The sequence below is a fragment of the Rattus norvegicus genome, chromosome 7, assembly GCF_036323735.1.
Source record: "Rattus norvegicus strain BN/NHsdMcwi chromosome 7, GRCr8, whole genome shotgun sequence".
NCBI classification, from domain to species: domain Eukaryota; kingdom Metazoa; phylum Chordata; class Mammalia; order Rodentia; family Muridae; genus Rattus; species Rattus norvegicus.
In genome coordinates this window covers 11,229,608-11,253,214 of record NC_086025.1, presented here as the reverse complement: position 1 = coordinate 11,253,214, position 23,607 = coordinate 11,229,608, and the positions used below count along the sequence as shown (strand labels likewise).

At 38.7% G+C, this 23,607-nt stretch overlaps 1 protein-coding gene across 1 annotated transcript; it reads left to right on the top strand.

The window, feature by feature from the left end:
• Positions 1 to 1,818: 1,818 nt before the first annotated feature.
• Positions 1,819 to 2,751, top strand: Or7a38d (olfactory receptor family 7 subfamily A member 38D). The gene has a single exon (NM_001000711.1). It carries the CDS (start codon positions 1,819 to 1,821, stop codon positions 2,749 to 2,751), a length of 933 nt encoding a protein of 310 aa, NP_001000711.1.
• The last annotated feature ends 20,856 nt before the right edge of the window (positions 2,752 to 23,607 follow it).

Genomic DNA, 23,607 nt, shown 5'->3' with positions numbered 1-23,607 from the left:
ATAATTAAAGATTTACTTCAAAAACTGTACACTTGTGATTTATTACATGTGTTTAAACAGAAATTTAGAAGAGACAAATGAGAATCCTTACAACATACATAGGTAATAAATGTTGAAGGAAATGGCAGCACTAAGTCCTTTGATGTGACCATCGCATGCTGTGTACTTATGTGGAATTATCCCTTTGAATCCTATGCATATTAGAAGTTACTAGGTATAAATTAGATAAATTAAGAACCAAATTCGATGACAACATAATAGTTTCAATTTATGGTATTATGATTACCCTTCCTTTCACTCCTTTGTGCTTCCCTACCTTTAGCCACACTAAAGAAAACATGTCACACTAAAACTTTGTAGGATTGTGGACATGGTAATAAGAAAGAGAGAGAGGACACATGAGAAAATGTAGTAGAGAAGGGAAATGTGATTGAGATCCTCTATATAAAAGTGCAGATATGTCACAATGAGCCACAGTACTTTGAATAAATAAAAAGTGATGATACTAGATAAAACAAAAAAAACTCTATAATCTCAATGTACCAAGGAAAAACGATTAAGTAATGTGTCCCTTTTCTGTGTCAGGGGTTCTTAGTATTTCTTAAAGTATCTCTCTACATATTCTGCGTACATCCTTGCTCAAACATTGTTTATGAAATGCTCCAGTAGGATTCTAGGCCTGTCATTATGCTTTATATATCTCCTCCAATTTGCTTTTCTACTTCTCTGCCTATCTTCTGATTAAGACTAAATAAGAGTCACAGACATCAGAAAATGAATGTTGATAGTACAGTTTAGCTATGTCACACCATGTAGATGACGTTATAATCGAGCATGTTGATCCATTGTGAGGTTAATTTGTGTTCTTTTTCATGGATTTATAATTGTACCCATGCTGAAGTAATAATCTTGCTTTTAGGTAAAACCATAATTCCCAATGTGAAGCAATTTCACTCTTTCATGTCTAGAACTGCGTGTCTTCCATATAGGAAGATTTCATTAGAGGTACACATCCTACGACACATAGAATATCCTACTACACAGAATGATCTGGTCAGAATGTTACCTGGTCACTATGTAGAAAGTCCTGGGAATGATTTCTCCAAAATACATAAATCACAGATATATGCATACACATGCATAACAGACACTAAAGATAGCTTCTAGCTTCCCTTTCAGTTATACCCACTGTAATATTCTTCACCCCATTAGCACTCCTTGTCCTAAAATAGTTGCTCTAAAATTTTTAGCCATTATTATATTTCTCTATCTCCTCTCTCTCTCTCTCTCTCTCTCTCTCTCTCTCTCTCTCTCTCTCTTTCTCTCTCTTACACACACACACACACACACACACACACACATGCACTGTGTGTGTGTGTTCATATTTATTAAAAGGGTGAACTCTGTTGAATCTCTACATAGGCAAATAAATGTCATACCATCACCCTAAAAGGCACTAAACATGATTCCTTTGCTTTCCAATATTCTTTTCATTCATATACATGAAGTACTTTTTGTTTGTTATCAACCTCTAGAAAGTCTCTAAGCAGTGCCTGAATCATATTCAAAACTAATATTATGTATTCATAATAATTTATCATTCAAATTGTAGAATACATGACTTTTAAAGGAAAGGTTCAGAGAGTAAAAGGAATATCTATCAAGATTAGCATCAGGGACTCCTTAAGAGAAACAATTCCATGCAAACAATTCAGAAGTTGATGTATTGAAAATATAAAATGTATATCATCTATACCACTGTGAGAAGAAGAGTCACATTAGCTTGTTTTTATATTGTCTCAGATTCACATGTGACTGATGGAATCAGGGAACAGCACAAGAAGATTTTCAAGTTTTTTTCTTCTTGGATTTTCAGAAAACCCACACCTTCAATTCCTCATTTTTGCACTGTTCCTGTCCATGTACCTGGTAACAGTGCTTGGGAACCTGCTCATCATCATGGCCATCATCACACAGTCTCATTTGCATACACCCATGTACTTCTTCCTTGCTAACCTATCCTTTGCAGACATCTGTTTCACCTCCACCACCATCCCAAAGATGCTGGTAAATATACACACCCAGAGCAATACTATCACCTATGAAGACTGTATTTCCCAGATGTTTGTACTCTTGGTTTTTGGAGAACTGGACAACTTTCTCCTGGCTGTGATGGCCTATGATCGATATGTGGCTATCTGTCACCCACTGTATTACACAGTCATTGTGAACCACCGACTCTGTATCCTGCTGCTTCTGCTGTCCTGGGTTGTCAGCATCTTACATGCCTTCTTACAGAGCTTAATTGTACTACAGTTGACCTTCTGTGGAGATGTGAAAATCCCTCACTTCTTCTGTGAGCTCAATCAGCTGTCCCAACTCACATGTTCAGACAACTTTCCAAGTCACCTCACAATGCATCTTGTACCTGTTATATTAGCAGCTATTTCCCTCAGTGGTATCCTTTACTCTTATTTCAAGATAGTGTCTTCCATACGTTCTATGTCCTCAGTTCAAGGGAAGTACAAGGCATTTTCTACATGTGCCTCTCACCTTTCCATTGTCTCCTTATTTTATAGTACAGGCCTCGGGGTGTACGTCAGTTCTGCTGTGATCCGAAGCTCACACTCCTCTGCAAGTGCTTCGGTCATGTATACTGTGGTCACCCCCATGTTGAACCCCTTCCTTTATAGTCTAAGAAATAAAGATGTGAAGAGAGCTCTGGAAAGACTCTTAGAAGGAAAACTGTAGCATATATCATTGGATTTGATGAAGTTCCCATGATTACAGATGGTGAAGCTACAGAGCTAGAAATTTGGTCTTTATCTTCAGATCATACAGGGATAGATACATCTCAACACTTTGTGGAGAGTCTGGAGAGATTGTTCAAAGGTGGAAGAATTCATGGTGCTCTCCAGAACAAAATTTAGTTCTCAAGACCCATTTAGGCAGATCATAACTTCCTGTTAATCCAGTTTCGAGGAACATAACACCCTTTCTCACCTTTCTAAATACTTAAACTGTCAGGCACAATGCCCCCTCACACTTGCACATAAATAAAAATAAAATAGATCTTATAAATATAAAAACGTATTCCTTGGTGTTTCCATTACTCTCATTCCTGCTGTTTACATGATGTAAGGAAGCCACATTACTAAGATATTTTTCTCTCTATTATGCAACAATTTTTTTCTCTATAGTACTCCTGGTTTCCCAAAGTTATTCCAAACACAGAACTGAATGTGTATGGGCCAGCAACATATGAAAATAATTTATTCATATGTGAAATATATTCTATACATTAACATTTATTTTTGGTTTGTTTTGCAACCATATAAGCAAATGTGGCTTTTTGTGTGTGTGCTCATTGGGGCAGAACAAGGCTTGACAACTAATGCTATTTTATTCAGTGTGGTTGCAGAAAATCTAAAGCCCGTAGTTTGTTGATTGGGCCTGCTGTTCTTTGCATGGTATTATCTTACCCTTATCTAGATAGTGTGGATTTTACCTGCTAGAGTTTTATAACCACTGATTAGAAATCTTTTCATTTTAATTTATTATTATTTTTGATTTACATTTCAAATATTGTCCCCTATCCTCCCTCACAGAGTTCTTCCACACATTCTCTTCCCCTTCACCTCTGAGAGGTTGACCTGGTATTTCCCCTCCCTGAGGCATTAAGTCTCTTCAGGATTATGTGCATTCTCTGTCCTTGAGGACAGATAAGGCAGACCTCTCCTATATATGTACCAGGGGTCTCAGACCCGCCTATGTATGCTCTTTGGTTCATGACTCAGTATCTGTGAGTTCCTAGGGGTCCAGGTTAGTTGGCACTGTTGCTATTATCTTCATTTCTTTCAATCCTTCCCCAAACTCTTCTACAGGGGTCTACAGTTTCAGTTTAATGCTTGGGTGTGAGCATCTGCATGTCTCAATCAGCTGGTGATAGAATCATTCAGAGGACATTCATTCTAGGCTCCTATCTGCAAGCACAACATAACATCAGTAATAGTGTCAATGTTTGGTGCCTACCCATGGGATGGATCCCAAGTTGGGCTCATCATTTGTTTGGTCATCCATTTGTTCCATCTCTGCTCCATTTTTGCCCCTGCATTTCTTTTAGACAGGAACAATTTTGGGTCAAAAATTTGAAGTTTGTTTGGTGTTCCCATCCCTCCAATGGGCCCACTGGAGATTGTCAGAGATCTGGCTGACTTCCAGGGATCCATCATGAGCACATTGTAGCCTGTATAGCTAAATATGTATCTGTGGTCATCCTTGCCAGGGAATTTTCTTTGTTTACTAAGGACCTGACTTTTGATCTAATGTAAATCACTTCCTGAGAGGGGGAAGGAGAGAGCACACTGTGCTTTTTCATGGTACTAGGTTCTGTCTAGGGCTGTCATCTGTAGACTCTCTTTGTTCTCAGGCTATAAAGTTCTTGTGTTTTCCTAGACTTTACCACAGAAACATGGTTATAAATAACTTATTTTAATGTTTTTTAGGAAGTACAAGAAGATATCAACTTGTGAAGGTATATTCACAGCAGTATAGAACATATGTAAAAATTAATTATAACTAAAATTTCAAAGGAAAATTTCTTTATCTCTTACGTTGCACTTTGTCAGGATATTTTATCACAGTAACAGAAATGAAAATAGAACACAATCACAAAGAATGCCTACATTGAAAGATAAAAAGACTAAGAAAAGAAGATCAATATAGTCTATTAAACACAAACATGCATACCTAAATATGCTATCAACAGTGAATAGTCAGCACTGCATTCAGTACACTGAAAGGACATACATGCTATGGCAATAAAGAAAAAGAGGCTATCAACTTGAAACGCAGAGGGACATAGGAGAGTCTGGAGGAAACACAGGAAGGGGAAATTAATATATTTCTACTCTGTGGAACAAAACAAAGACTTGACTATAAAAAAAATGAAGTTTTAAGGAAAAAGAGAGGGGTACAAGGGAGATAAAAAAGAGTCATGGAAGATTAACCAGAAAGAACTAAATCGATGTATAAAAATTTTAGAGAATGAGGTTTATTGATATAAACAAACAAACAAAGCTAAGAGTTAAGAAAAATTCCAGGTAAGATGGACTAGAAGCTGCCTTATGGTGACTCAGTGAGTCAGGATAAGGGACAGCAAAATATTATTTTCAAGTGAGAAAAGGCTTGGAAATTCAAAAATGTAAAATAGCTGATAAAAGTAGAGAAGTGAAGGTGGGGAACTGTAAAATAATAAACCAAGTCAGACAGGACCCCAGCATATGTTTCTCCTGTGGAAGAAAGAGAAGTGAAAGCTTCATTTTCCCCCAATCTTCTGCTTTTCTTCCTTTACTTAATCTTGATTTCTTTTTTGGTTCTCTGACTCCTTGGTTTACCTAGTTCATTTACCACTTCCTCATTTTCCCTAAATGAATTTTAATTTTATACCAAGTATATTTACCATTTTCTATTTTGTTGCCATTGGTGACATTGAGTATGAATTAATGTACTTCTTTAGTGTACTTCTATATATTTTATACTTTGGTGTCATTACTATGGTCTCTATAAATGGATCTGGGAATTGAAATGCTCAATAAGAAGATTTTCAGGCCTCAGTTACTGAATATAATAAAGAAAAGAAGAAAGTTCCACATTAAGGTTTCAAATATTTGCTGGCAAAAAGGACCCATGACCATAAAAGGAAGACAACAAACATAAGAAATCAATAAAGGATTCACAAAGGGAAGTGGGCAATAGAGGAGCAAAAGATCTACTGGAAATCAATATGTGGCTTCAAAAGCAACAGGAAAGAAAGTTTCAGTAAAGAAAATTAGATTATGGAAAGTTTCATACATTGAATTCCCTCCCCTACCCCACAAAAAACTATGTCCAATAAGTTTGAATATGTGTGGACAGACTACTATGAATGGAGGTCAAGCCTGAAGAAATACTGTTTAGAAATATTAGTCAAGGAAAAAACCCTACAATCACAGTTCCCAAGAATTGTTAAACACGATCAAGAGACAAAGTCTAAAATTACTGGGAGAGAAAATGAACCAGGGAGAAGCACAAAATCAATGGAGAAGGTATTTGATACAATCACAGCAAAATGTTTTTCAAATTTATAGAGATAGTAGACTTGCAATTGAATGTCATTGGGAACCTTAAAGAAACATGATCAGAGATGGATATCTCCCAAATTTTGGCTTTTTATATGAGGCCTGAACAGTATCAAGACAATAAAATCAACATTCCAGTGTAAAGAGCAAAAAGACTCATGAGACCAAAGCCTTATCTGAGGAGCCACTGAACACTGGGAAGGGAAATTCAGTTTTCTTCAGTGAGATCTCCTATGGTAGGTGTTTTATACCTCAGATGATAGTGGACTATGCCCATAAACGTCATAGAAAAATCAGAAAGAGATCTGAGCAGAGAGGATGAACATGGGGAAGATGCAATGTAAAAATGGTATATTCATGTTTAAAAATAGCAAATATGAAATTAATTTTTTAAACGTTGTAGGGAGGAAAGGCCATTTCTCCCATAAAGGCAAAATGTCACAAGATCTCTTGACAATGCTAAATACAGGAATATATAAATGATACATTTCAAATCTTCATAGTAGATAACTAAGAGTGCCATATCCAACAGAGTTATATTTAAAATCTTTTGAGGTATAAGACCATTTTAAGCACAAGGTAAGAGAGTTTATGAATACCAATATTAAATGCAGGGAATACTAAATGAAAAACTATGTGCAGTAGTTAAAGAAAGATATAAATCATAAGAACAAAGCAAAAATAAGTTTCTTGAGGAAAACACATAAATGAGGAAGTGGGAGAGAGTCCACTATGTATAACATAATAAACCAGAAAAATCTGATACTAATACTGTTTTTTAAAACAAAGACTAGATAGTAGACCAACCACACAAAACAAGATCTGGCAAAATAACCAAAGTTAGTAGGCATCTCTAAATAACCTTAAATGTAAGTGGCTTAAATTCATTGATCAAGAGACTCAGACTAGATAACTGGGTTAACAAGCAAGATCCAGGCCAGAAAGGTGAATGTACCTGCTGCTAAGCCTGACAAACTTAAGTTTGATCCTAGGGAACCAGGTAGTATAAGAAGACAACTGAGTCCTCTGGCTTCAAAATGAGGTCCTAACATGAGCATCTATCTACCTACCTACCCACACTCACAAATTCACACAAAAAAACAAAGAAAATATAGCATGAAACTAAACCCTAGATCCTAGTATGCTTTTTAAAAATAGCACAGACATAAAGATACCTACAGGCTGAGAATCAGAGTGGAAGTCATTCTATCAAACGATGGATAATAGACTGATTCAATTTAGCCTAGAAATTCTAATGTCTGATAAAATATACTTTTTCTCATTTTTTTTATTTTGTACTTATGGTTATTGGCCTGCATGCATGTCTGTGCTGGGTGCCCACGAAGGACAGAAGAGGGCATCAGATCCTCTAGGACTGAAGTGACAAATTGTGAAACACCTTGTGAGTATTAGAAATTGAATGTGGATTCTCTGCTAGAGCACCAATTGCTCTTAACCATTGAGCCATCTCTAGATTCTAATAAAGTAGACTTTAAACCAAAAATATATAGATGATATAAAAATGTTAATACCAGGACTGGAAGGAAAGCTCAGCAGTTAAGGACCTTGCTACTCTTTCAGAGGACTAGAATTTCACTCTCAGCATCTATGACACAGGACTCAATAATAACCTGTAATTGTTTCAGATGGGATTGACGCCCTCTTCTGCACTCTGCAGATATTGGCACAGATGTACACATACCCATTGCCAAATACCCACATAAATAAAAACAAATCATAACAACATCTACATATTAATGAAAACTGCAATTCTTAAAGAAGATTTAACAGTCTCTCCTCATCATGGTGTCCCAGAACCCAACTCAGGCAGAGTCCCCTGTTGGACCAGAGACCACATTGACCACTAGAACTCTTGATAGTCTGCCCACCCAAAGAACTTCTCCACTCTCTTGTTGCCACTCAACACTATCTCTAATTCCCCCTCCCCTCCTCCTTATTGAGTTCTATCCCCCAAGTCAGGCAGATACCCCAACTTGATCATAGGACATGCTGGCTCCCAGAAGTCTAGGTAGGTCCCTGGTATGTGAACTTCCCCTACTCTCTTGGTGCCCCCTCCCCTATTTACAATTTCCCTCCACTCCTTATCACAATGACTTAGTCCTTAACTTGAGTAGAAATCTCCTTCTCTGACCAGAGGACATACTGGTAACCAGAAGTCCACATGGTCTGCTCATCTATAGACCACCCTACTCTCTCAGTAATCCCATCATATCCCCAATCTCTCACCCCACTTATTGACATGTCCCAGCTCCCAACCCAGGTGGAGATTCTGTGCTCAACCAGAGGTGACACAGGCTATCAGTAGTCTAGCCCAAACTCATGTGAAAATCCCCTGCTCAACCACAGGCCACACTGGCCAGAAGGCTAGAGAGGCAACAGAAACTAAGGGACAAATACACCTATCCAACAAAGATGAACACAGAAATTGGCAGCTAGTTCTATAAGAAGCATAATCCCAGATGCATAGACAATAATGTAAGAACACAATCAACAACAGTGAGGCAATACATTACCAACAAAGCCCAGCTATCTTACTATAGCAAGCCCTGAGCATTTCAACACAGCTGAAGCAGAATAAAATCAATTAACTAATTTTAAGTAGACCATACAGGTCCTTAAAAAGGAAGTAAATAAAGAAATCAAGGACATACATACATAAATTTGGAGGAAATGAATAAATCTCTCAACAAAAGCCAAGGAAACCAACCAACCAACCAACAAACAAACAAACTGAGCAAAACCAAACAAACATTTGAAAGAAACAAAAATGTTCAAGACCTGAAAATGGAAATAGTAAAAAATAATAGAAAATTGACAGAATTCTGGAAGTGGAAATCTAAGTAAGCAAAGAGAAACTATAGAGACAAGCTGCACTAACAGAATACAAGCAATGGAAGACAAAATCTGAAGCATTGTAGATATGGCAGAAAAGTTAGATATATTGGTCAAAGTAAATCTTAAATCTAAAAAAGTCTTGACGTAAAGCATTTAGGAAATGTAGGACACTATGAAAAGACCAAAACTAAGAATAACAGTAATAGAATAAAGAGAAGAATCTCAGGTCCAAGGACCAGGAAATATATTCAACAAAAATTATTGAAGAAAAATTTCCTAACCTAAAGAAGGATATTCCTATAAAGATTTAAAAAAAGCACACAGAAGAACAAATACATTGAATCAAAAGGGAAGTGCCTTCACCACATAATAACGAAAATAAGAAACATACAGAATGAAGAGTGTTAAAAGCTGCAAGGGGGAAAGATCAAGTAATATATAAAGGCAGGTCTATTAGAATTACCCCTTTTTTTCAATGGAAACTTGAAAGCTAGAAGGGCCCAGCAGATAGAGTGCAGATTCTATGAGACCACAGTGGCCAGCCCAGTCTACTATATACAGCAAAATATTTGCTAACCAGAGATGGAAAAAAAAACCAAGACATTCCATGATAATGTCAAATTGAAATAATCGATCTTGTGTTGGCTTGGTGTTTTTGTGGAATTGCTGACAGTAAATGTGGGCTTGTCTCTGACTTTTTGTGTGTTCTTGGGCCCTCTTTTCTTCTACTGGGTTCCCTCAACCAGGCTTAATATGAAGGTTTGTGCTTGGTCTTATATCCTGTGCTGTGTTTGGGTGATGGTCCTAGGAGTCATGTTCTTTTCTGTGGGATGCTAGAGGTTGGATCTGGGCAAGAAGTTAGGATGGGCAGTGAACTAGGTGGAATGTATGGAGGGGAAGTTGATGTTAGAATGTATTGTATGAGGATAACCATTAAAAGAAACAAGATTTAACACTTGTAAATGCGTATGTTGAATGTCGATTCTCCTAATTTCATTAAACAAAGAAGGGTCAGAAGGGTCATCATACAACAATAGGGAGAGAATATGTTAGAAGATCATAAAAGATGTCTAAGGAGAAGGAAGAATTAAAAATATCATTTTTAGTGGATTGTAAACTGCTCTGTTGGGAACAGATAACTGGATACAACTCTTCTCTTTCCAGACCAGTGCTCCACTGGGAAATCAGGTGGCAACAGAATGATTTAAGCAGAGGAGACTGTGGCTAATGAGCATATATAGGGAGTTGCAACTACCTCCTCTGATGACGCTTTGACTGAGCAGTCTTGAGCTGGACAGCACACAAGGTCTCTATAGAGATAGGGGACAAACACTTTACTCCTTCCTCCTGTCCTGTATAAGATAGAGCTTCAATCTCCATCACTTGGCATCAGGAAAAACTTTGACCTTCTATGAAGAGACTGTCCTCATCAGCCTTGGATCAAGGTGAGTCTGAGAACACAGGAGATATTGCAGGGAAGGACAAGAGAATGGAACCTAAGAACTGAGAACTGAACAGAATCTGAGGTCAACTGAGAGCCAGGCCTCTAGCCTAGAGTGGACTTGCTGGGCTTGCCTGCTTTGTGATTCATTATGTAATCACAATACTTCAGTTATTCATTATTTTTATTAATTATTTTATTTGTTTATATTTCAAATGATATCCCCCTTCTCAATTCCCCTCCACAAACCCTCCCATTCTATCTTTCCTCTCCTCCCTCTCTTTTGCCTCTAGGAGGGCACTCCTCCACCCATTCACCCACTCCCTCCTCACTGCTCTAGCATCTCCCTACACTGGAGCATCAAGATTCCACAGGACCAAGGGCATCCCCTTTCATTGATGTCTGATAACACCATCCTCTGCTACATATGCAGCTGGAACCATGTGTCCATCTATACACTTTGGTTGGTGGCTTAGTCCTTCGGAGCTCTGGGAGTGGGTTAGATTGGTTGATATTGTTGCTCTTCCTATGGTATTGCAAACCCCTTCAGCTCCTTCAGTCCTTTCCCTAGCTCTGCCATTGGGGTCCCCAGGCTCAGTTCAATGGTTGTTTGTGAGTACCTGCATCTGTTTTAGTTAGGTGCTAAAGTGACGTGAAGTCATACCAGGTTCTTGTTGGAAAGCCCTTAGCATCAGAAGTAATGTGGGGGATTTGGTGTCTGCAGATTGGGTAGATCCCTAGGTGGGGCAGTCTCTGGATGGCTCTGTCTCTGTTCCAAATTTTGTCCCTGTCTTTCCTTTGGACACGAACATTTCTGTGTTAAAAAGTTTGAGATGGGTGGGTGGCCCCATTCTTCAACTGGAGGCTGTGCCTTTCTACTGGAGGTGGTCTCTACAGATTCTCTCTTCCTCTTGTTGGGATTTTAGGCTAAAGTCATCTTGTTAGGTCCAGGAGCCTCTCACTTCCCTGGTGTTTTGGACTTTCTAGTGGCTACCTCCAGTTCCCCATCCCCTACTGTTACACATTTCTTTTAAATTTCCCAACCTTCCATATTTCTTTCCTGTCCCTTACAATACCTGATCCTACCTCCTCTTTTTTCCTCCCCCTCCTCCCTCCCTCCCTCCCTCCCTCCCAGACCCTTCCCTGCCTCTACCTTCTGTGATTGTTTTGTTTTCTGTTCCATGTAAGACTGAAACATCTACACTTTGGTCTTCCTTCTTAAGGTTCCTATAGTTTATCAGTTGTATTGTGGGTATTCTAGAGATTGTGCTAGCAAAAGAAATGAGCATTTAACTGAATGACACAGGGTTCATTGTTGACAATGAAATGACAATAACAGAAGTCCAAATACAAAGAGAAAACCAGGTACTAGGGAGATAGCCTAGTGTTTAAAGTGCTTTCACAGAAGCATGCAAATCAGAATTTGGGTTTTCAGAGCTTATGCAAATGACAAAAGACAGAGGTAGCAGTTCACTGAGCTAGCTGGCTGGCTAGACCAGTCATATTAGTGAGCTATGGGTTTGATGGAGAGACCTACTTGAAGGATTAATATGGAAAAGGGATATACATTGGCTCCAGACATCAATCTTAGACCTGTACCTGCATACATGTGCACTTACAGATGCAAACATGAACACACACACACACACACACACACACGCGTGCGCGCACACACACACACACACACATGCACATACATACATAGAGAAGGGGGAAGTGGGCAAGAGGAACAAACACACATATTGCAGCCCCAGGGTAAGTAGGGTGTTCTTTATGGCGGGAAATGCAATGATATGAAATAATTTTTGTGTTTTAGATCAGACATATTTGACTGTGTTTCTGTGTTGGGGAGAAAGACCAGTAAAAGTTTTTTTTCAAATCTTACGATATAATTTCTTAAGATTAACTTCTTAATGTCTTTCACTCTAACTAGAAATCTTCACTGGTTATATAACAGATGGACCAATGCATGTCATAAAGTCTTATGTAGCAGTTGATCAATGTCTGTGAGGTTGAACACTTTGGAGAGTATGTTAGTCATTTCCTTTCTTTTCTCCTCAGGACCTGAACAAGCTCTTTCTTTTCATATCCAGTTATGTATCATATTCTTGCTCTCCAATGCAATATTTCCAATAAAGTGTTCAGTTTACTTTTATACAAACTTTCTTCTTTGCCTTTAGTTATTTCATATATGCAGAAATTTAAAGGAATATGTGAAGGAGGGAACTGAGTCCTGAAAGTTGTTCTCTGACTCCACACACAGGCATGGACATTAATTAGTACAAATACTAAAATAAATTGTCATTTTAAAAATAAGGAAATAGGGGTTGGGGATTTAGCTCAGTGGTAGAGCGCTTGCCTAGAAAGCACAAGGCCCTGGGTTCGGTCCCCAGCTCTGAAAAAAAGAAAAAAAGAAGAAGAAAAAAATAAGGAAATAAAAATAGTGTGGGATTATGTGGCTATTGTTTTTACTACTAGTTACTAATTGTTTAAGAAGATAATGTTCATTTCAAAAATCTCACTCAAGAGTGCACAATGTAAAGAGCCATTACATTGAAGGGAGGTAAAAATTTTAAATGATAAAAATGAAGCTCTACAGTTCTGTTCTAAATGTGGCTTGATGATGACAATAAGTATTGTGAATAACAGAAGCACAGCCATTCTGTAATTCAAGTCAGGACATTCTTTTCTACTGGTTATTTTATTTATTTACATTTCAAATATTATCACCTTCCCAGTTTCCCCTCCACAACCCCCTAACCTATCCCCCTGCTTCTATGAGGGTGCCCCCCACGTCTGCCTCACCACCCTAGCATTCCCCTACACTGGAGCATTAAGCCTTCACAGAACCAAGGGCCTCCCCTCCCACTGATGTCAGATAAGGCTATCCTTTGCTACATATGCAGCTGGAGCCATGTATCCTTCTATGTGTACACTTCGGTTGGTGGTTTAGTCCTTGGGAGCTCTGGGGTGGGGGTCTGATTGGTTGATATTGTTGTTGTTCCTATGGGGTTGAAAAACCCCTTCAGCTCCTTCAGGCTTCCCCTAACTCCTCCATTGGGGTCTCCATCCCCAGTCTGATGGTTGTTTGCAAACATCCTCACCTGTATTGCCCAGGCTCTGGCAGAGCCTCTCATGAGACAACTATATTTTTCTCCTGCAAGCAAGCACTTCTTGGCATGAACAACAGTGTCCGGGTTTGGTGTCTTTATATGGGATAAGCCAGAATATTCTTAATGTAAGGGTCTCCCGCACATCAAATGACATTAAGCATCCCACCTTCCTGTGTGGCAGACAAAGATGACTTAAGATAGGCTCATTTCCCTTTGGGAAAACAAGTCACTCCTGGTTGAGAACTACCATTTGAAACTAAGAAAGTACTTTTTTAGTATGGTATAATAGCAAATAAATAAGAAAGAATGTGAAATATCATCTGAAATATGGCACATAATTACAAAATTTCATACATACATTAAAATAAATTAGCTGCTTTATAATATTTTATTTCCAGGCCTCTGGAGATATTTTTGTGTGAGGAGAGAAAGAAAACCACAAAACAGTGCAATACACAAAGAAGGTATTTGTCATGGGCTTAGCACCAAAAATGAATACATTTTTATTAATGAAGCTATATGAAAGATGTGAGACATAATTATGGATACAATATTTTTGAAGGGAAATAAGAATATACCCTACAGGCACCACCAGCATTCACATTCATGAAACTACTATTAATGTAGTTTTTTAATTTATGGATTTTAAAATTTTAACTTTTCTGATTTATTAATCACTATCATGTTAATTTTTAAAATTTACATTTGCTATCATGCATATGATGATTTTTATAGTTTATAGTCTCCCATTCTACCATATCTTCTGCTTCGCAAGTTACACAGATACTTGTGGAGTGAATCTCTTGTGTATTGAATTTGGGAGCACAAAAAAACCATGACTACAAAAGAGAAAAAACTAGTTTTTTAAAAAAAAATTATCCCTGTACTCATAGTGATCTTTAACATGATGTCTAGCTGCCATGACTCTACAACATGACTCTGTGGGATGCAGTGTGAAAGTTTGGCACGTATGTTTAATGTGTAATAATAAAATCTAGTCAATCAGCATTCATGGCTCAAGAAATGTTCATCATTACATTGTGTTAAGGTTCTTTAAATTCCTCTGTTCTAATTTTATTAGTCTAAAAATAAATGTTTTAAAAACATGAGAAATATATGCTGTGTTAGAGTAGTTTCCTTACTACTCTCCACACACTAAGAACATGAAAACAGAATAATGCCTACTTACAGCTTCTGTTTATGACACAATCTTGTCAGTGTTCATATGTATTTTGTATGTGGTTTTGTAGAAACCATGATTTTTATTATTTATGTTTCTGGTTATTCTTATCCCATAAGTATTTTCCATTGTGCTGTCTTGCTTTCATTTTAATTTTATTTCAATTGGATGGACATAATTTAATTATTCGGTCACTTATGGTTAAAAATATTTAGTGTTTTGACATTTTTACAAAATAGGGCTTCAAAAACATACTGCAAAATAAAGTTTTAAGAATTGGTAGTTCTGAGTTTCCTGGGTATGTTATGGAATCATCAGTGAGGATAGATGGTGAGGAAGACTTGATGAAAACAGTCTCAGAGGGCCATGGTGGTAATTTGGTTTGCAAGAAGTCTTTAAAGGAGAGATTCTGGACATCTGTACTGAAAAGTAATTCTTATAATGACTGGAGATCTCAGTTGTAGGTCATCCATTTCAACTCATAACATGCCTCTGCAAAAAAACTTAAATGCAAGAAAAACATGTGATTGTGTCTCCCTCTGTCTTGCATTTTAACAACAACATTTAGACTATGTTCTTAACCATCATTTTCTGGCACCACCTTTCATTACATTTTGTCTTTCTCATTGTCTCTTTGGTGGCTTCAAACATCTGAAACAAACAGCTATAGATGAATTTAGCACTAGCAGGGTGAAATAAAACTCCTGGTTACATAAAGTCTATGTTTCAATGTCATCTTCCTTGCTATTCCTATCTGGACATTTAAAATATTAGCATCCCCAGTAGTTGGTAAATAATCACAAGATTAGTATGCACAAACCTTAGACTTGATTCTCAGACACATTTGTGACTATTCACACACAGACACAAACACCTTCAAACATACACATGGAGAGACACAGATATATACACAGACAAACACAGAGAAGCACACACAGACACACAGAGACAAAGATACACACATAGACAAATACAAAGGCATGAACACAAGGATACACATTCACATAGACATACTACCCTGGGCTATGAGTCATTTTTTCTTTTTTAAAACACTATCTTGTATTTATTCTTGGAAAAGTTCATATATATATGCAACATAGCTTGATCATATTACCAACATGTCATATTCTATCTTCTCCAGGACCAGACACCTCTTTTTCCCAGCATTCCTATCCTCTTTTTTTTAATATCCCATTAAGTACAATTGGAGCTTCCCATATGTGCAAAAATGTAGAACAATTCTCTGAGATGTGAGCAACATAGCAATGGATTCAATCTCCAAGAAAAGTGATTATCGCCCCAACCAGCAGTCATTGCCTGCCAATAATTCCTTTGCTGGGAGTTAGTCCCTCCTATAACCACGCCTTTGTGTGTGTGTGTGTGTGTGTGTGTGTGTGTGTGTGTGTGTGTGTGTGTTTTACAATGTCATGTCATGGCATTTATTTATTTATTTATTTATTTATTTAACTTGAGTATTTCTTATTTACATTTCGAGTGTTATTCCCTTTCGCAGATTCCGGGCCAACATCCCCCTCCCCTTCTTCACCTGTTCCCCTCCCCATCCTCCCCCATTGCCGCCCTCCCCCCAACAATCACGTTCAGTCTTAGCAGGACCCAGGGCTTCCCCTTACACTGATGATCTTACTAGGATATTCATTGCTACCTATGAGGTCAGAGTCCAGGGTCAGTCCATGTATAGTCTTTACGTAGTGGCTTAGTCCCTGGAAGCTCTGGTTGCTTGGCATTGTTGTTTATAAGGGGTCTCGAGCCCCTTCTAGCTCTTCCAGTTCTTCCTCTGATTTCTTAAATGGGTATCCTGTTGTCAGGTCAGTGGTTTGCTGCTGGCATTGGCCTCTGTATTTGCTGTATTCTGGCTGTGTCTCTCAGGAGCGATCTACATGCGGTTCCTGTCGGTCTGCACTTCTTTGCTTCATCCATCTTGTCTAATTGGGTGGCTGTATATGTATGGGCCACATGAGGGGCAGGCTCTGAATGGGTGTTCCTTCAGTCTCTGTTTTAATCTTTGCCTCTCTCTTCCCTGCCAAGGGTATTCTTGTTCCCCTTTTAAAGAAGGAGTGAAGCACTCACATTTTGATCATCCATCTTAAGTTTCATGTGTTCTAGGCATCTAGGCTAATTCAAGCATTTGGGCTAATAGCCACTTATCAATGAGTGCATACCATGTGTGTTTTCTGTGATTGGGTTACCTCACTCAGGATGCTATTTTCCAGTTCTGACCATTTGCCTACGAATTTCATAAAGTCATTGTTTTTGATAGCTGAGTAATATTCCATTGTGTAGATATACCACATTTTCTGTATCTATTCCTCTGCTGAAGGGCATCTGGGTTCTTTCCAGCTTCTGGCTATTATAAATAAGGCTGCGATGAACATAGTGGAGCACGTGTCTTTTTTATATGTTGGGGCATCTTTTGGGTATATGCCCAAGAGTGGTATAGCTGGATCCTCAGGCAGTTCAATGTCCAATTTTCTGAGGAACCTCCAGACTGATTTCCAGAATGGTTGTACCAGTCTGAAATCCCAACAACAATGGAGGAGTGTTCCTCTTTCTCCACATCCTTGCCAGCATCTGCTGTCACCTGAGTTTTTGCTCTTAGCCATTCTCACTGGTGTGAGGTGAAATCTCAGGGTTGTTTTGATTTGCATTTCCCTTATGATTAAAGATGTTGAACATTTCTTTAGGTGTTTCTCAGCCATTCGGCATTCCTCAGCTGTGAGTTCTTTGTTTAGCTCTGAACCCCATTTTTAATAGGGTTATTTGTCTCCCTGCGGTCTAACTTCTTGAGTTCTTTGTATATTTTGGATATAAGGCCTCTATCTGTTGTAGGATTGGTGAAGATCTTTTCCCAATCTGTTGGTTGCCACGTTGTCCTAACAACAGTGTCCTTTGCCTTACAGAAGCTTTGCAGTTTTATGAGATCCCATTTGTCGATTTTTGATCTTAGAGCATAAGCCATTGGTGTTTTGTTCAGGAAATTTTTTCCAGTGCCCATGTGTTCCAGATGCTGCCCTAGTTTTTCTTCTGTTAGTTTGAGTGTATCTGGTTTGATGTGGAGGTCCTTGATCCACTTGGACTTAAGCTTTGTACAGGGTGATAAGCATGGATTGATCTGCATTCTTCTACATGTTGACCTCCAGTTGAACCAGCACCATTTGCTGAAAATGCTATCTTTTTTCCATTGAATGGTTTTGGCTCCTTTGTCAAAAATCAAGTGCCCATAGGTGTGTGGGTTCATTTCTGGGTCTTCAATTCTGTTCTACTTGTCTATCTGTATGTCTCTGTACCAATACCATGCAGTTTTTATCACTATTGCTCTGTAATACTGCTTGAGTTCAGGGATAGTGATTCTCCCTGAAGTCCTTTTATTGTTGAGGATAGTTTTAGCTATCCTGGGTTTTTTGTTATTCCAGGTGAATTTGCAAATTGTTCTATCTAACTATTTGAAGAATTGGATTGGTATTTTGATCGGGATTGCATTGAATCTGTAGATCGCTTTTGGTAAAATGGCCATTTTTACTATATTAATCCTGCCAATCCATGAGGATGGGAGATCTTTCTATCTTCTGAGGTCTTCTTCAATTTCTTTCTTCAGTGTCTTGAAGTTCTTATTGTACAGATCTTTTACTTGCTTGGTTAAAGTCACACCGAGGTACTTTATATTATTTGGGTCTATTATGAAGGGTGTCGTTTCCCTAATTTCTTTCTCGGCTTGTTTCTCTTTTGTGTAGAGGAAGTCTACTGATTTATTTGAGTGAATTTTATACCCAGCCACTTTGCTGAGGTTGTCTATCAGTTTTAGTAGTTCTCTGGTGGAACTTTTGGGATCACTTAAATATACAAATATACTATCATATCATCTGCAAAAAGTGATATTTTGACTTCTTCTTTTCCGATCTGTATCCCCTTGACCTCCTTTTGTTTTCTGACTGCTCTGGCGAGAACTTCAAGAACTATATTGAATAAGTAGGGAGAGAGTGGGCAACCTTGTCTAGTCCCTGATTTTAGTGGATTGCTTCAAGTTTCTCTCCGTTTAGCTTAATGTTAGCAACTGGTTTGCTGTATATGGCTTTTACTATGTTTAGGTATGGGCCTTCAATTCCTATTCTTTCCAGGACCTTTATCATGAAGGGGTGTTGAATTTTGTCAAATGCTTTCTCAGCATCTAATGAAATGATCATGTGGTTTTGTTGTTTCAGTTTGTTTATATAATGGATCACGTTGATGGTTTTCTGTATATTAAACCATCCCTGCATGCCTGGGATGAAGCCTACTTGATCATGGTGGATGATTGTTTTGATGTGCTCTTGGATTCGGTTTGCCAGAATTTTATTGAGTATTTTTGCATCGATATTCATGAGCGAAATTGGTCTGAAGTTCTCTTTCTTTGTTGGGTCTTTGTGTGGTTTAGGTATAAGAGTAATTGTGGCTTCATAGAAGGAATTCGGTAGTGCTCCATCTGTTTCAATTTTGTGGAATAGTTTGAATAGTATTGGTATGAGGTCTTCTATGAAGGTCTGATAGAATTCTGCACTAAACCTGTCTGGACCTGGGCGCTTTTTGGTTGGGAGACCTTTAATGACTGCTTCTATTTCCTTAGGAGTTATGGGGTTGTTTAACTGGTTTATCTGTTCCTGATTTAACTTCGGTACCTGGTATCTGTCTAGGAAATTGTCCATTTCCTGGAGATTTTCAAGTTTTGTTGAATATAGGCTTTTACAGTAAGATCTGATGATTTTTTAAAATTTCCTCTGATTCTGTAATTATGTCTCCCTTTTCATTTCTGATTTTGTTAATTTACACACACTCTCTGTGTCCTCTCCTTAGTCTGGCTAAGGGTTTATCTATCTTGTTGATTTTCTCAAAGAACCAACTTTTGGTTCTGTTGATTCTTTCTACGGTCCTCTTTGTTTCTACTTGGTTGATTTCAGCTCTGAGTTTGATTATTTCCTGCCTTCTACTCCTCCTGGGTGTATTTGCTTCTTTTTGTTCTAGAGCTTTTAGGTGTGCTGTCATACTGGTGACATATGCTCTTTCCTGTTTCTTTCTGCAGGCACTCAAAGCTATGAGTTTTCCTCTTAGCACAGCTTTCATTGTGTCCCATATGTTTGGGTATGTTGTACCTTCATTTTCATTAAATTCTAAGAAGTCTTTAATTTCTTTCTTTATTTCTTCCTTGATCAGTTTACGTTGAGTAGAGCATTGTTCAACTTCCATGTATATGTGGGCGTTCTTCCCTTTTTGTTATTGAAGACCAGCTTTAGGCCGTGGTGGTCTGATAGCACGCATGGGATTATTTCTATCTTTCTGTACCTGTTGAGGCCCATTTTTTGACCAATTATATGGTCAATTTTGGAGAAAGTACCATGAGGAGCTGAGAAGAAGGTATATCCTTCTGCTTTAGGATAGAAAGTTCTATAAATATCTGTTAAGTCCATTTGGCTCATGACTTCTCATAGTCTGTCTACGTCTCTGTTCAATTTCTGTTTCCATGATCTGTCCATTGATGAGAGTGGGGTGTTGAAATCTCCTACTATTATTGTGTGAGGTCCAATGTGTGTTTTGAGCTTTAGTAAGGTTTCTTTTATGCATGTAGGTGCCCTTGTATTTGGGGCATAGATATTTAGGATTGAGACCTCATCTTGGTGGATTTTTCCTTTGATGAATATGAAGTGTCCTTCCTTATCTTTTTTGATGAATTTTAGTTGAAAATTGATTTTATTTGATATTAGAATGGCTACTCCAGCTTGCTTCTTCTGACCATTTGCTTGGAAAGTTGTTTACCATCCTTTCACTCTTAGGTAGTGTCTGTCTTTGTCTCTGAGGTGTGTTTCCTGTAGGCAGCAGAATGCAGGGTCCTCGTTGCATATCCAGTTTGTTAATCTATGTCTTTTTATTGGGGAGCTGAGGCCATTGATGTTGAGAGATATTAAGGAATAGTGATTATTGCTTCCTGTTATATTCATATTTAGATGTGAGGTTATGTTTGTGTGCTTTTCTTCTCTTTGTTTTGTTGCCAAGACGATTAGTTTCTCGCTTCTTCTAGGGTGTAGCTTGCCTCCTTATGTTGGGCTTTACCATTTATTATCCTTTGTAGTGCTGGATTTGTAGAAAGATATTGTGTAAATTTGGTTTTGTCATGGAATATCTTGGTTTCTCCATCTATGTTAATTGAGAGTTTTGCAGGATACAGTAACCTGGGCTGGCACTTGTGTTCTCTTAGTGTATGTATGACATCTGTCCAGGATCTTCTGGCTTTCATAGTTTCTGGCGAAAAGTCTGGTGTAATTCTGATAGGTCTGCCTTTATATGTTACTTGACCTTTTTCCCTTACTGCTTTTAATATTCTTTCTTTATTTTGTGCGTTTGGTGTTTTGACTATTATGTGACGGGAGGTGTTTCTTTTCTGGTCCAATCTATTTGGAGTTCTGTAGGCTTCTTGTATGCTTATGGGTATCTCTTTCTTTAGGTTAGGGAAGTTTTCTTCTATGATTTTTGTTGAAGATATTTACTGGTCCTTTGAGCTGGGAGTCTTCACTCTCTTCTATACCTATTATCCTTAGGTTTGATTTTCTCATTGAGTCCTGGATTTCCTGTATGTTTTGGACCAGTAGCTTTTTCTGCTTTACATTATCTTTGACAGTTGAGTCGTTGATTTCTATGGAATCTTCTGCTCCAGAGATTCTCTCTTCTATCTCTTGTATTCTGTTGGTGAAGCTTGTATCTACTGCTCCTTTTCTCTTCTTTTGGTTTTCTATATCCAGGGTTGTTTCCATGTGTTCTTTCTTGATTGCTTCTATTTCCATTTTTAATTCCTTCAACTGTTTGATTGTGTTTTCCTGGAATTCTTTCAGGGATTTTTGTGATTCCTCTCTGTAGGCTTCTCCTTGTTTATTTATGTTTTCCTGTGTTTCTCTAAGGGAGTTCTTCACGTCTTTCTTGAAGTCCTCCAGCGTCTTGATCAAATGTGAATTTAAATCTTGCTTTTCTTGTGTGTTTGGATATTCAGTGTTTGCTTTGGTGGGAGAATTGGGCCCCCGATGATGCCATGTAGTCTTGGTTTCTGTTGCTTGGATTCCTGCGTTTGCCTCTCACCATCAGATTATCTCTAGTGTTACTTTGTTCTTCTATTTCTGACAGTGGCTAGACTGTCCTATAAGCCTGTGTGTCAGGGGTGCTGTAGACCTGTTTTCTTTCAGCCAGTTATGGGAACAGAGTTTTCTGCTTTCTGGTCTGTAGTTTTTCCTATCTACAGGTCTTCAGCTGTTCCTGCGGGCCTGTGTCCTGAGTTCACTAGGTAGGTCGCTTGGAGCAGGAAAGTTTGTCTTACCTGTGGTCCCGATGCTCAAGTTTGCTCGTGGGGTGTTGCTTATGAGCTCACCAGGGCGGCAGCAACCAGGAACATCTGCGTTGCCTTTTCCGGGAGCTTCCGTGCACCAGGGTTCCAGATGGCTTTTGGTGTTTTCCTCTGGAGTCGGAGATGTGGGCAGTGTGCAGTCTCTTCTGGTTTCCCAGGCATGTCTCCCTCCCTGAAGGTTTAGCTCTCCCTCCCACGGGATTTGGGTGCAGAGAACTGTTTTTCTGGTCGGTCCCTTCAGGTTCTGGCGGTGTCTCAGAAGCAGGGGACCCGCCGCTGCTGTGCCCTTATCTCCAGGAACCCAGAGGCCGTATACAGTTTCCTCTTGGGCCAGGGATGTGGGCAGGGGTGGGCAGTGTTAGTGGTCTCTTCCACTCTGCTGTCTCAGGAGTGCCCACCTGTCCAGGTGGTGAGGTCTCTCTCCCACGGGGTTTGGGAGCAGCGAGCCGCTGCGGGCAGGGATCCGCGGGTTTGGGACTCACGCTAAACACCGGAAGTGCCCGGTCCTGTGGTCCCGAGGCTCAAGTTTGCTTGTCGGGTGTTACTTAGGAGCTCACCACGGCGGCAGCAACCAGGAAGATCTGTGCCACCCTTTCCGGGAGCTTTCGTGCACCACCACACCTTTTTTTTAAAGACTGGCTTGATCTTATGCAGGTCTCATCTAGGTAATTACAGGTGCTATGAAATCATATGTGTAACAGTTATGTCATGCCCAGAGGCCAGTCATTCCTAGCTCTCCTTATCCTCTGGTCCTTATATTTTCTCTTATGTTCTCTCTGTTCTGCTATCACTGATGTTCTCTGAGCCTTGGATGCATGGAGGTTGATTCAGATGTCTGATCTACATCTCACTGTCACTTATTCTCAGCATTTACTCCAGTTTATAAAGCTCTTTATTCCTCATGATCCACACCAAAAAGAAGCTACTCTGACCCAAGTTAAGAGCAGCACAAAAATATGGATATAAATGTATGTGTGTAGAATGCAGTTTTACAAAACAATCATTAAGAAAAATAACAGTAGTATGTTTTGTACAAGGACCTTTAACTCCTCTAGGCATTTTTTGTACATATGTTTTATAGTATTTACCATTATTTCCTTTCCGCAGTGCAGGCCTTGAATACTAATTTTTTATCAGCAAGTCTCACACAGTTGTAGCCCGTGTTGGTAATAAACTGATAGCAATCCCTTTGCTTCAGCCACAGGAGTGTCTGGATTGCAGGTATAAGCATTCACCTTTAATTACTGCTTGGTGCTTGTAATATGGTCCCTTCCTATATATTACTGAGTGTTGAGAAGAAAATCCTTATTAAATGTATAATATACATGATCTCTCAGTGAAAAGGGCTCATAGAGCGATAGGAATTCTTCCTAAGTCATAGCACAGAATGTCCTAAAAGTATTAGATCCATGACAAAGTGCAAAATTATTTGCTAAAAATATATTTTTAACTATGTGAAAAATATCTATGTATGTGGAGAATAGCTGTTGTGTTTTCTTTTTATTTCTAGAAAAATTCAACAC